Genomic DNA, 14,684 nt, shown 5'->3' with positions numbered 1-14,684 from the left:
CTCTAGCTTGGGTAATTTGTGGAGTCAGTAAACATTTTGATGAAAGTTGTCAAGTATTCAAAATGCCCTTCAATATTTTTAAATATATAGAAGAACATGAAAAGAAAGGTAAAGTGTATATATTGAAAAAAACAATTGCAGAAAATCTAAGATAAAAGTGACTTTAATGCAAAGCGGCAAATTGTGAAAATTAGAATGAACAAAAATACCCTTCAATCTCATAAACTAAGGACATTTTTATCCTAAAATAATTATAAAAGTAAAAAAAGAAAAGGTTGAAATTGGTCGAAATGGCAACATCAAATTATGCGATCAATGAAACGAATTTGGATTTTGGATATTCCCATGATGCCAAACAACAATTTCACGAAATATGAGGGACTTAATGCAAAATTTCGGATATTCCTAATGTGCCAGGTGAAACACGTTACCTGACGGCCCTTATTTTCGTTCACCGTCAAACACACACCATCCAGAACCTTCCCCTTTTCAAGATGCAATAACAGCCGTCCGATTATGCCACCCACTCATTTCCAGCCGTTGGATCATCAACCGCCTAAAATAAATACACATCAATTCATTGCATTTCATCTTTGCATCTATTCATTTCAATAGCCGCCTCGATCTACAGGTGTCGATCCTCTTTCCTCAACCAGATTATTTTCTACTCTTTTTTCCGTCAGATTCATTCAGATCTGCGTTGTGGTTATGGTTTATACGAGTTTTGTTCGCCGCTGGTTTTTCTGTTTGAAATATCGGTCGCCTGGTTTATGCACTAGCTGCAGATGTGAAACGTAGCCTCTTATGCGGCGGTGAAACGCCGAGGTTTTGCTAGATCTGCAACCGTGTTTGATGGATCGTTGAAGGTAAAGCCTAGATCTGTTTCGTGTGTGTTCTTATTGGATTTATTTGGTTGACTTGGCCTGGTTTCGTTAGTTTTTTGAGCGATGGTTTTGAATTGACGATTTCTCTGTTGATGATGCTGTTTTCGATTTGAATTTTTATATAACTAATTATTGGTCTCTTCTGCAGATTCGTTTTTCCGGGATTGATTGGAAACATCAATTTTCTGGATCTGAAAATACAAAGGCATCTTCAGAAGGCATCGATTCGTTTGACGATGGTCACTATCGGTGTGGAGTCATCTCGAGTTTATCTGTATGGCTCTGTTGCAGCAGCTGAGTTATTCAAGGGAGGTGAATTGTTTTGTGTTGTGTTATTTCATATGTTCTTGTTGTCTGTAGACTCGGCGAACTGTTGAGGTATCAGACTGTAAAAAAAAAGGAAAATGAGTGAGCGAAGTCAGGTGATATGTGAAAAGTGAGGTGAGATGTGGTTGTCTGCATGACCTTTGCCATGATGGGTGCGCTCGCATGGCAGGTCGCCCGTTAATAAAAGTTCATTTTTTGGTTTTGAGGGGAGATGGTACGGGATTTTGCCCGGCTCTCCCCTGTGTGTGTGGTGTCCTCTCGTCTCTCCGTTCCCCCTCTCTGCCCTCTTTTCTTTTCTTTATTTTTTACCCATACGAAGCTCAAATCCAATCACGCCAAAAAAATTGTTTTGGTCTTGAGTTGGTTGCATACCATATAATAAAACATACAACCAATTCAAGACCAAATCATGTCACATATTTGAAAGCGATCAAGCAATTTTGAGGGTTAAGTTTTCTTCTCAACATCCACTTATCAGCATCCACCACAACAGAGGTACCAATATGCACTTTCTCAGTATCTGATTATCTTGTTCACTTACATATCTTTAACATTCTCAATTCTTTTATTAGTACTAATACTTTTCTGGTAACTAGGAACATTTTAGTGGCTTTGTTTACTAGTTCAAATTATCATACAGTTATTGCCGATTACTGAAATGGCGCTTTCGTTTATACTGTTTTCACTTACTCCCATAATAACAATACAGTGTTGTTCTAATCACTGGATTTAGCTATATCAATTTGGAAATCTTTTTGATTCAACTTTGGATTGACTGTAAATAGTGAATAACTGGATAACATATAGTAGTAATACATAACTCATAACTTCATTTTGCGTTCTCAATTTTTAATTACCCAACTTTACTAGTGTCAATCTGGAAACGCCAATCTTAACTTAAAACTGGGAACATTTATATTAACTAGCATTTGAGAAGAGCTGCGAAGGTATATAATCATGGAGACAACATCAATCGATAACTGACTATGCCCTTTTTGTGTTTTAGATTCATTAGTTGTTTTGCACTTAATTCTTATTGTGGTTGGTGAAGCACATGCCATCTCTCTCTTTTTTTTTGAGGCGCCTCTGTTGAGGGTTGTAGCTATTGCTTTAGATTATTGTATTGTAGTTTATAATTATCAACCATCTGGATGGTTGTAGCTATTACTCTTGTCTGTGTTGTCTATATAGTATAAAGCTGTAGCATGGTTGTAATAGATCAGCTATACAGTAGATGGTTGGTTTCTTATTGGATTCGGAGGAGTCCCTGCAAGCAGAGTATTTTTTCCTTTTATTGAGTGGAGGCTGACTGAATTTCCTTCGAGGCTGTCTCTGTCCTCTTGGAGGCCGACTGTGTTTGATGTTCTGCTGCTGCTGCTGCCGCTGCCCGTGATCAAATTTTGCTGCTTGACAAGTGAATGTTCGCAAGGATAATAGTCCACATTGGTGCTGTGATGTCGATGTGCGTTTTTTCCTATGAGCATGTACTTCATTCGTCTCTCCAAATGTAGTCACTGAAGATAATTGTCAAGTAAGCTGCAATTAACTTCAGCTGTTCTCTTTATGTTCTTGCAAAGTACTCTATGCTAAGCAGGGTAACGTAGGTTGTTAGATTTTACTTGGGCTCACTGTTACTCAGTTAATCTAGATATTATAACTTCTGTTGTTTGTTCTCTCTATATTTTGATTGATTCCTTTGTGGTATTTTGTATCCCAGAAATCTTTATCATTCGTGTGTTATTTTAAAGCACATGTCATTGGAAAAAGCTAGTTTGATTTTACTAGGGTGGGATCTGCACTTTGCATAACAGATTGGTTGGATTGTTGGTAAAAACTGGTTATGTTTGCTTCGTATTTTGTAGGGTGTGGTTTATCAGTTGATGATTTGTCAGACTGTGACGGGAATGGCTTCTGAGGTGTAAATCGTGACAATGATATATACTTCTATGCCAATCCAGAGTTTTGTATAAGTTCGATATTAATGCTTAAAAAGGTGATTAAATTAATGATAAGTTTGAATCGTGTTGCTGGAGATACATCGAATAATTAACGAATAAATCATTTTCTGTAATGTTTTCCAAATTGTGTTTGCCAGCTGACACGCTTTTATAATTTTATTGATTAAATTACAAGATACTACATAATTTTGTAAAGGCAAATTAGATGTTGAATGGTGAAAAATGTGATGGATGTATCCATAAGCTCGAATGGGAGAGCGCTCAATGCTTCCACGCGTTGAGAGGACGGCGGTTCGAGTCCGCCTGGATCCCTATTGATTGTCATTGCTGAGCTCATTTAATGTTTTATCATATTAATTAAAAATCACGTGAAATTGTATTTTTATTAATAATGGAGTACTCGTATGAATTTGTGTGGGGTCCCTGTAGTTGGAAAAGTATGATTGATTGTTTAGCGGTACACAGGGTTTGCATGATTAACATTGGTCATATAAATATCTAAGCTTAGAAACTAAGCAAGCTTTGTTTCTATATTTTTTTATATATTTAAAGCTTATGAGCTAGAGATAGAGGGATATATCAATTTTGATCTCAAATAAATAATTAAGTCGTTAAAATAATCAAATATCAGTAACGTTTAGCTAATTGTTTTTGGTGGTTTACTATTTATGAGTTCAATTGTAATTTTTTTAACCTTCACATAAAATTAAAATATCCAAATTAGTGGTCGTAAAAGTTGTGGAAGAAAATTCTTGTTTCTAAAAGCATGGTTGGTGTTTTCCGCAGGTAGGGAGATCCTTTCTACCGAACAAAGGTGTTGTGGCATTTTTTATCTCTTGAAATGAATGGCTAATATAATAAGGTAAGGATTATCATTTAAAATGGAAACCACATTATTAGAGTTAAAATTGAAGTATATGCGATTTTTTATAATAATATAATGAAATAATAAAGTTCATACAAAAATGGATTATATAACAAACTTAAAATACCTATGCATGTTATGTGGAATAAGTATAACACGACTATGTAGTAAACTTATTCCTTCAAATATTATGAAGAAGAATCATCATCTTGGAACCTCCAAAAATATGTAACAAGAGAAAATTAATCATCACATTATATTTAGTACTGGTATATAGTAATTAATAACAACACCAGATGAAAAAATAATGTTCTATTCCATTCTATTCAAAATAATGGCATTGTGTATTTTAATGCTATATAAATGTGTGTTTTCTTATCATTATTTAGTATTATGGGATCTATACATACATACTTTAATGGTGCAAATTTATCATATATTTTTACTAAATATTTCCTCTATCAAATTCAAGCATCCAATCCTCAACACACATTAAGCTGCACAAAATTTACATTAAGCAAGTGCATGTATATATTTACAGAAATTACTCCTCTTTGGGAATCCACCTGCTCCACCAAAAGCTCTTCCTCCGCCTGTTGAGCTCATCAACGCTCTCGTTTATCGTCCTAATGATCTTCCGCTGCACCCGAAGAGCCGATGCGAGCGCATTCCTCTGCACATTTGACTTCTCACGTGGCTTGATTTCCTGCACAACGGAACGGAACAACGTTCAACCCATCCGCTGACAAAATTCAAGAAAAGAATTAAGATCATCAACTATATATGTATGTCTAGAAGCTGACCCTGAGCTCCTGCAGCTGAGCTTCGGTGAAACCACCATCTTTCTTCGTTCCTGACTTTGCCATGAGCTCGATAATCCACTTGGCAGCCTCGCTGTAGTCTTGTTGGGTGGCTCGGAAGAGCTGCAGGCGCAGGCTCTGCGTGAAGGATAAGACGAGTAGGCCTTCCTTGTCGAAGTAGGGATGAGCAAGTGCTGCTTTCGCGCTCAGCCTTTGGCGTGCCTTGTAACGAACCATAGATGTTAGAAGCTCCCATCCTATGCCTCCATCCAAATCCAGCAACTCAAATCCACGCCGTAGATCTGCCCCGGCACGGGGCTCCACAGTTTCTCTCCACGCAATTAGATCATAATCGCACCTCTTCAGCTGACGGTTGAATTGTATGAGAGCGCTGTCGCTCCGTAGCCCTGGAAACGCCTGCCAGAAAATATGTCAATTTTTTTGTATCTTTTCTTTTGAATTCTTGAATACATGTTCAGTTTACTTACCATTTGCATGAATATCAGGCCAGTGCTGTAGATGTCAAATCTGTCGGGAAGATTCAGCTGTGCGAAGATGTTGGCAACAATTAGAATGAGATGTTAATGATCAGATATAAATTAATTCAAGGTTACGGTAGAGAAGATGATGGAAACCTGCCATAGAACAGGGGAAAGTGCAGTTGCAACGGGTGCAGATGGAGCCGAGGGTGTTTGAGTACTCATAATGTATTGTTCGGGTGCAGAATATCTGAGTTGAATGAGGATAATATAAACCATTACAGTCATACTAATTGAAAGCACAAGATATAAGTAGGTAAAATCTTGAAAACAAATGATCATCTGTTTCGGACTTCTTCTCGTGAACATTCAAAGATCAAATGAGAAAAAAAAAAAAAGCATAGCCACATGTGGCAAAAGCATGAACTCCCAAGCATACTGTTATTTTCCAAATTTCTTACTTAATCATTGAAGATATGATACTTTCGATATTTAATTTTAACCCTTAATATTTCCGAGTCTCAGTAGATAGGTACCATTTGCTAAGAGCTGCTTTATTCGAGAGTACCTGGGATCCAATAGAAACTCTTTGGGAATATAATTGATGCCGACTCTCAAATCTGTAGCCGCTCCAAGATCAATAATCTTAAATGTACGAGATTCTGTTACAGTTTCGTTATTATATCAAGGAGTAAATCAGTATTGCTAATATATGAGAAGATAATACATTGTGAGATGATGCATTGTGGTGCAGTTACCTTCAGAGAAGATGATGTTTTGGGGCTTCATATCTCTATGAACAATTCCCGTCGAGTGCAGACTATCCAACGCAAACAAGAGCTGTCTCATGATAGTCTGTATGATTCTGTTTTCCCTTTCGATCCCCTTAGGCATGTCTTGGACCTTATCAAGAATCAATGCTTCTACCTGAAAATTTGCACCATGCTATCATTTTCATTGGAAATTATAAAATTCTCAGATCTCTGAGAAAAATATAATACTTATAAGCTAATCTACCATTTACTTTGGTGAAATGATTAGTTTCGATATCGTTTAATCATCTAAACCTTCAAATAGTATAAAGGGTGAGGAAATATAACGTAGAGATCAACTGCAACGAAAGCCAACAACGGAATGCAGCATAGAAGTGTAATAACACATACTACAAAACTCAAGAGAACTTAATACCATAGCTTGAATTTAAAAACATTCATAAGATCTACGACACATTAATATTATCATACAGAGAATTATGTGATTCAAGAAAGTACCAACATTGTATGGAAATTCTTTACTCTGAACTAAATCAGCAAGCGTGGACTCTCCTTCAAATTTCCAGATCAGCCAATATTCAGATCCTTTCTTTGCCGAAGTCTGGGACAGATACGAAAATGCATAAATTAACACTCCCAAAATTTTATCAGGGAAATACCTGGTAGACAATGCCAGTATTGGAGTGCCATAGCAAACCTCAAGAAAGCCGTACATAAAATCAGCACAGCTATTCGCACAAGCCCTTCGGACACGCTCATTCATCCATATCTCCACCGCCCCATATTCAGTAGCCTTCTTTACCACTATCTCACCATCCTACAGTTCGAGCACAATAAAAATCTTTGAGAGCAGAATACCTATGTTCTCACAAACACGGCTAAAAACACGAGAAAATCACTATGTTAACTCAACCATTGACTACATAAAACATAGTACAGTCAGTCCCAAATCAAGCACCATTACACCAATTCACTAGAAATGGTGGAATCAAATCCTTAAAGTCCAAAAATAAATCGTGGAATTGACATAAAACTTTCACATCATACAGCCTCTATGACAATAGACATAAAACACAACTCCGCCATATACAATTCATAAGCCCTCAGCACTAAAATAGAAACAAAATATAGAATCAAATCCTTGAACTCCACAAACAAATTATGAAAAAAACATACTTTGGAGGAAGACTTGTTGATCAAGGACCCCTTATAAACCACTCCAAATGCTCCCCCACCCAACTTCTTCCCCAAGACAATGTCATCCTGCAATGAAAACACAAACCACAAAATCATTTCATCAACCAGACAACAACACAAGTAAAAGCTCAAATTTCAGACCTTTTTGTAAGTAGGCCTAAAGAGCCTCTCAACAAAGGCAAGAACAAACATATCAAAGAAGCCAGGCGCCACACCGGGAGTGGCCCACAAGTAAGAAATAGTGCCCAAAGCTAAAATCACGCCAGGAACCGTAGGTGAAATCCCATTTGATTTAGGAAGCGTGCTTCTGTAAATCATATCTCCACACTCCATAACCGTGCAGGGCAGTCCAACCCCAACTCCCACAAACAAATCATGAACAAAATTGAAAATTTGACCTCCCGCGGCAACAACAGCGAGATTCTTGGATTTGGGAGAGGCTAATTTCTTGTGGGGAGTTGATTCAGTTAGGGTTTTGAAATTGAGCTTCTTGCCCAAAAATGAAGAGAGCGGGGTGGAAGTGGAGGAGGAGTGGAGTGAAACTCCTCCAAATCCAGTGCTTGTGCCAACTGTAGCCATGGGGAATTTGCAACATAAAATGGCTATTGGTTTTGGATGAAAGGGGGAATCATCAGTGTAACAGTTTTTGTTTCCATCTTATTCTGTGTGTGGATGAATAGTTTGTGATATTTTATGATTTTCTTATTTTAATATAATGACGGTTAAATTAGGTATTTTTTGTGGAGGGAGAGGGGTGTCGTGAGATGGGAAGCTAATATTAGCCACACGTCACACATAGGCTTACTTATTGGAATGTACGAATCATTTACTTTTGTTTTTGAAGAATCAACATTTTCGTAAATTTCTTCTATATTTTATAATTTAATTCGGAAATTTTATCCAACTAATTTTCAAGTATTTTTAGTTTTCTATAGCATCTGTTTAATGATGTCCCATTTCCCAAAAAAGAAAGTAAAATTACGAAACGAAGTTCTTACTCTTTGTCTAAAGCCCAAAGGCTTATGTGTTGAACTAGATAGTTCTGGGCCGAATGAGGCCCATTTCCTGCATTGAGATATATCAAACTTATAGGCCCAGAGTAGTATGTGACTATTCATATTAAATTAACCTTTTTCATTTGCCTCCATTAAAAAAATATAACTTGTCATTGCTATTGATAAAGTGGATGGCATGGGACTATACAGGATAATAATAGAACCCCCATTGTTGTCTCCATTTTCCCCCACCAAAATATATTATTTGGTTAAATTTGGGGCCAACTTCTTTTGAAATATTGTTAGGTAAAAGAATTAGGACCGAAGGCCCAAACTGAGAGTGGCCCATCCTGCATGTCACGGTCAATTGCATGCATGCATCTCCCCTCCCATTTTCATCATTTACTCATTCCTTAAATAATTTTGTTCTAACCATGGGCATGGAGGAGGAAAAAAATCACCTTTAATCAAAGTTCATGTTTTAATCCGATCAAAGATGAACATCCTGATCTAAACAAATAGTATAATATATCTCGTCAGTGCATTGATGTTATATATATCACTAATCACTCCATATAAAGTCAAGATAAAGAAGATTAAGTAAAGCATAACAAGCAGTCTTTTGATTGACATCAAATTTGATGTTTTTAGAATCTTAACAGGAGTATTAATTAAATCCATCAAAATCCCAAAGTTGTGGACAAGAAGAGCACAAGTTCTGACAAGAAGAACACAGTTACATATGTGGAGAACATAAGAACATGGATAGAATTAGTTAAGATGTGACTTTGATACATAAGAGGGACTCATCTTTTTGCCCCAAATGAATTATATTGATAAACCAAATTGTTTTCATGATACAATGAATGTTATCTCGATTCATCAAAAGCAAACATTTACATAAGCATTGTATTTGAACCCATTTTAGTATATTGTGAATGTTGGCTGGAGTTTGAGATCTCATTCAAATTACTTTGGCCCCATCACTTTATCATCGAATTGTCATTTTCATTTTTTATGTATCCTTATCTCATTTCAGATTATTCAGCCTACTTTTTCTGCATCCTTTGCTCAATTCTATACGTTAAAGTTCATTATTGCTAGACTAGATATAGATATACATAATCCATCAACAATTTTGATCAATCATGCATCATGGAATGGTTCAAAAATCGTAGTTGAGTTAACTGCTTTATTTAAGTACCTCTGGCCTTGAATGCTTATATATTTACATGTTTATTTTTTCTCGTATTTTATTATCTTTTCATTTAATATATTAAAGATTTTTTAAAAAAATTTTATGCCTAAGTATTGACTAAAAGGCAACGTTTCTGCTGACATAAAGAAATTAAAAGAATATTATAAATCTTACGTAAAAGTTCCTAATATTGAATAGATGTCTTATTATGAAGATTACGAATTCTTATTTTGTACATTTAAGTTATTATATATTCATTCTCTAAAAAAGTTAGTATTAGATATTCAAATAGTTTTTAAGATCCATGACATATAGGAGTATAATATTATAATGCATCTTTCTCTGACTTTTGACTCCACGAATTATGCAACAAAATAGCCAAGTTGACAATTCTCCGTGACGACTTTCATGTGTGCTAATGAACAAAAAGAATGACTTTTCTATGCTTTTGATAAATAACAAACATTATATATCTGTCCTATTGAGTAAAAATTCAACTTATAGGATGCAACTTGTACACAATAATGATAAAAATAATATTATCTAATATTCTTTTTCGACTATATGAATCACGATTCAAATCCTGGTTCATTTATTAAGTTATTGCTATAATTTTGTAGGTCTACATGTCGAGTTATGTTGCAACTAGTCATTTTTAAGTTACGGCTTCCAATTTACGTTAACATTCGCATATAATCTCATTTTGTAACGATTTAATTAGTATTATAATGCATGCTAAATCCACCTCATTTTTAAATCGTAGTGATTGCAGAGACATCTATCTACACCATTACTAATTCAATTTGTAATAGTATAATCAAAACACAAAATATCAAATATTATAGCAACAATTTAGAATCGATATTCTATAAAAATCATGTCACTAGCTAAAGATTCATTTTGTTATTTAACCATTAAAAAATATTATCAATCATGATTCAATAAATATGAGGTTTATTAAAGATCACACCACTAAATAGGAGTAGTACTATTTTTGCACGAGCAACTACCCTCGTGAAATCCATGAAGTTCCATGTCATTGATGAAGTAGCTAGTTCACCTATAATTTCGCCATGGAAAGTTGGAAACCGATCGACACGTAAGATTTATGTAAATGGTAGTATCAACTTGCGCAAATATTAATACCACCAATTATGTCAATTAGAATGCAAGTATGTAATGTCCGTGACGATATAATATCGTATCTATAAGGAGATGCTACAAGTTTTGCATAGTTAATTCGACATAGACCTCGAAGTTTGTAACAAAGTCTCCGCACCCGTACCCTACACCTATTTCCTCACCTAAGTCCACTTAATCAGCTGAAAATAATATGAGTACAGAATTTGGTAAATGTATGATCTCAATGATATAAATCTTGGCTTTAGATTTATTGTAAACCGTAATGGTTGGTAAAATCTCAATATGGTAGTATTTCTCGGAAATTTTAAGCATGGTCTGAAATATCATAGATTATATATGGCGGTCTATGGTTAATCGATTAGACTCTTTTCCGGCCAAATTGCAGTCGACGCCGCAGTAGACATGCATGCTAGACTTTGACTATAATGATGTCGTTTTTGGAGGCTCTAAACCACATCAAGTCCTTTCTCTTTGCTCATAGACACAAAACATATAACGTGTTTTCTTTTTCCCAATATCCCTTGGCTCTCTGCCAATATTTTCCGACGAGCAGCCATCGCCGACAATCAATGAGAGAAACTTGATCGAGCTTTTGAATTTTTCATATGAGTTTTTAAATTATTTTGATTTTCTTTAAAATTGTACTCTCCTCCACTAAAAAAATAGTCTTGGTATCCACATCTTGTTTTTTAATACAAAATTGGTAAAATAAGAGAAAGATGTTGTAAAAAACTGGTTGAAGTATTAGGCACAATTTTTTTCATTAATGGGATACACTTACTCGAAATGATAGGACGAAAAAAAAGTTAAAAATACACTAATTATGAATATTGTATTTATTATGTAAAATGATGTCGTTTTAACACTTGTTTTAATTTTATTTCACGTCACGTCCCTAATGCCACTAGACTACCACATAAAATTAAATTTAACTGCATCAGTCTTGATTTAGTCATGTCCTGGGAAATGAATTTGCATGTAAACTTAATTTCATAATAAAGTTCATGAGAGCTGCTAGATTCAATCAAAGTTCATGATTATTAGTACTATAGTATATATATATTGTCCATTTTAAATATGTAGGAGTATGATACTATGACCAAAACTCATTCGATAATCAATATTACTCCTGATTGATTATTTTTGTTTGTTTCATTGTTAACGAATCGTGCGAGGCCACCAAAAGAATATCAAGTGGTGTACTATAGATGGGGATTGACCTAGGGAATTCTTATCCTCAACACAAGATAACAAATTGAGCACAGCTCAACATAAACCAACTTGCCCCAAACACAGATGTTGACTTGCTAATTGACTTCGAGTTTATGCGTGCCATGTCGGCAACATATACTCCTTCAAACTACTACTATTACTCTACATACTACTCCTACATTAATAACTTAGCTAGGTTGATTTCTTCTTAAACAACATAGGATTTGCTTTTGATGCCATAAGTAATCAAATTACACACCAACACCGAAAAAATATCAAATAGTAGTATACTTTATTGAAATTGAATAAACCAATATTAATCCTTTTTTAAAAAGAAAAAAAAGATAAGTAAATGCATGTGCATAAATTATAGATTAGTAGTTTTTGATGATCTTATATGGTGATATTTGTTTTATTTTTTTAGTCGTGCAATTGACCAATGGGAACAGACTATGTGCCAAAGCTCAAGTGTAGCATGGTCCCAATATCAATTCGACAGTCAACAAAAGCCACTTGGCTAAATAATGCTCTGCCCTCCAGCTTGCACGCTCTAGGGGCTACTTTGATTTTAATTCCACACAATTTTTTCATTAACATTTCACATAATTAAGTTGTTGTTTTTTTTTGCGCGTCTATTTTTAATGTCAATTATTAGTGTTTGACCTTTTCAAAATGGGATCAGTTATAAGTTATGTCTACAATTTTTTAATAGGACAGCATTGATATACAGGTTGGTGTGTCACAGTTTTCTTGCATGGATTTTCAGATCATTAAATCTTGCTATTTATTTTGCCCAAGTCTTCTATCCGTGACAAAAGAATTGAGCCAAAAATTCTTCCAGACAATGACATACACGGTCATCTTTTGAAAAAAATTGATTTATGGAAATTAAAGTGTTCTTTTTTCTACCTGCGGATTATAATATTGGAGTTCGAATTAAGGGGACCAGTGGATTTGTTAGTAGCTTAAATGACATTTCATTGCTCTAGCTATCCATTTTGCTGTGTCAAACTATTACTCTTGTAATTATGTATACTTTTTTCTACAATTTTAGTTTCTCTTATATGTTCCCACTTAAGTTTATTACTATCTACAATGTCTATAATTATTTTTAATGTTAAATTTGTAATTTTTAGTAATAATTGACTGTTAGGACTGATTATGCAATGAATAGTTTTAAAGCTTCAGTTTTTAGTTTTAATAAAGCTAGTGAGACTTTATGATACTATTATATACGGGCAGTGATAAAATGCAAACTTATATATTGTACAAATTCAAAACTCCTCAACGTAGCTTCAACACAGTTTCAATACAATATTAACACAGTGTAAAATTTCAAGATTTTAATGTCAACACAATATCAACACAGCATCAATCATTGACTACCGTCGAAATTCTGTTGACATTTTCCTGTTGATGCTTTTTTGTGATTTGTTGATATTTTTCAATGGTCCAGATCATAATTTTTAGTTTGTACAATATTTAGAGTTTTTATTTGATCACGTCCCATTATTATACTATGTATATAATTTATATATTTTCCACACAAATGTAGTTAATTGCATGAGGTGTAGGTGGATCTTTGGATACTGATTACTTAAAAAAACAACTGTGTCATTAAAGCAATAGTAGGTTTGAATCTTGAATAAGAATTAGTATTGACTTATTATTTGGTTAAATTTATGGGAAAATCGGTGGGTTGACTCGGGAAAGGTGGGTCTGCGTCGGTGAAGCACATAAACAATATACATGAAGCAACAGTCAAAGATATGCTTGTCTTCAATCTTCATAATCTTATTTCTAAATTCCATTTTTTCATTTTAATTTCCTCAAAATGACTTATGTGTGTATCTTTTAATTAAGAATCGAGGAATACAGTATGAAATGAATAAAAGATGCGTTTGTTCCGGGTTACTGAAATGCTTAGAAGTTAGAAACAAGTTGGAAAATACAAGATGCTTTTTTTTTTTTTTTGTTGAATCTTGCCCTCTTCGTTCATAAATAAATGTTCCAATTAGTTACGAGTTTGAGAAATACAAAAAAAATGAATTTTTTTTATTAAAATATAAGTCCCGCAGCACTATTTTTTTATATACTAGTATTAGTAATATTCTACCATCTCGGAATATGAGTCACCTTTTGACTCAACACGAGTTTTAAAATTTAAAATATACTGGAGTACTACCTTTTACAGAAAATTGAATGAAATATGAGTCATGCTATTTTATATATATTAGTTTTATAATAAAAATAGAGCGAAATAAGTTAGTAGGAGTAGAATGTGAACCTACTTACTATTTGTTACTAGAAAATTAAAAGGAACTCTTATTATGAAATGGATCAAAATGACAATTTTTTTTATCAGGGAATAGATGGAGGAATAAAATGAGTGATGAAGACAGTCGAATGACATGTATATTGATGAAATAATAATAATAATAATAATAATAATAATAATAATAATAATAATAATAATAATAATAATATGACATTTAACAATGGACATTCAAATTAAAGATAATATGAGATATTTAATGGATCGGATGAAGTATCAATTTTGTTATGACAGTACTAGTAGAACTATTATTATTATTATTATTATTATTATTATTATTATTATTATTTAATTTTGAACATTTCTAGTTTGGTCAAAGAAACTTCATTTTAAATGTATATTTATTTTAAATAAAAAATTATACTGTCCCCATAAAGAAAAAGAAATGTGTACACATTCATTATTGGCGTACAAATATTTAGCTAATTATAACTTTATTGGTAATTGCACTGTATATATATTTCTCAAGTTTTTGTCAATAAAGTCAGTCTTACCGTGTTAAATTGGTCAAGAAAATT

The 14,684-nt window shown here is 33.9% G+C and overlaps 1 protein-coding gene and 1 long non-coding RNA gene across 4 annotated transcripts; one reads left to right on the top strand and one right to left on the bottom strand.

The window, feature by feature from the left end:
- Positions 1-397: 397 nt before the first annotated feature.
- LOC125198033 (uncharacterized) lies at positions 398-5,354 on the top strand. 3 transcript variants are annotated; one of them, XR_016137231.1, is made up of 5 exons: positions 593-866; positions 1,033-2,742; positions 3,074-3,204; positions 3,956-4,031; positions 4,576-5,354. It is a non-coding gene; the product is annotated as an uncharacterized LOC125198033 (long non-coding RNA). The 3 variants fall into 3 exon arrangements; XR_016137232.1 differs by lacking the exon at positions 3,074-3,204 and having other exon boundaries at positions 594-866; XR_007172339.2 differs by lacking the exons at positions 3,074-3,204; positions 3,956-4,031; positions 4,576-5,354 and having other exon boundaries at positions 398-866; positions 1,033-2,915.
- Positions 4,446-7,956, bottom strand: STN7 (Serine/Threonine kinase domain protein). The gene is made up of 10 exons (XM_048114842.2): positions 7,425-7,956; positions 7,263-7,349; positions 6,784-6,903; positions 6,589-6,687; positions 6,072-6,240; positions 5,882-5,975; positions 5,470-5,563; positions 5,323-5,379; positions 4,838-5,251; positions 4,446-4,740 (listed from the first exon to the last, which is right to left on the bottom strand). Exons 1-10 carry the CDS (start codon positions 7,860-7,862, stop codon positions 4,579-4,581), a joined length of 1,734 nt encoding a protein of 577 aa, XP_047970799.2. The 5' UTR covers positions 7,863-7,956; the 3' UTR covers positions 4,446-4,578.
- Between the last annotated feature and the right edge of the window lie 6,728 nt (positions 7,957-14,684).

The sequence above is a fragment of the Salvia hispanica genome, chromosome 3 (assembly GCF_029641045.1).
Source record: "Salvia hispanica isolate PSC_SH4W2 chromosome 3, Shi_PSC_v1, whole genome shotgun sequence".
NCBI classification, from domain to species: Eukaryota; Viridiplantae; Streptophyta; class Magnoliopsida; order Lamiales; family Lamiaceae; genus Salvia; species Salvia hispanica.
Note: the sequence above shows the minus strand (reverse complement) of the source record. Positions and strands in the feature narration are given on the sequence as shown.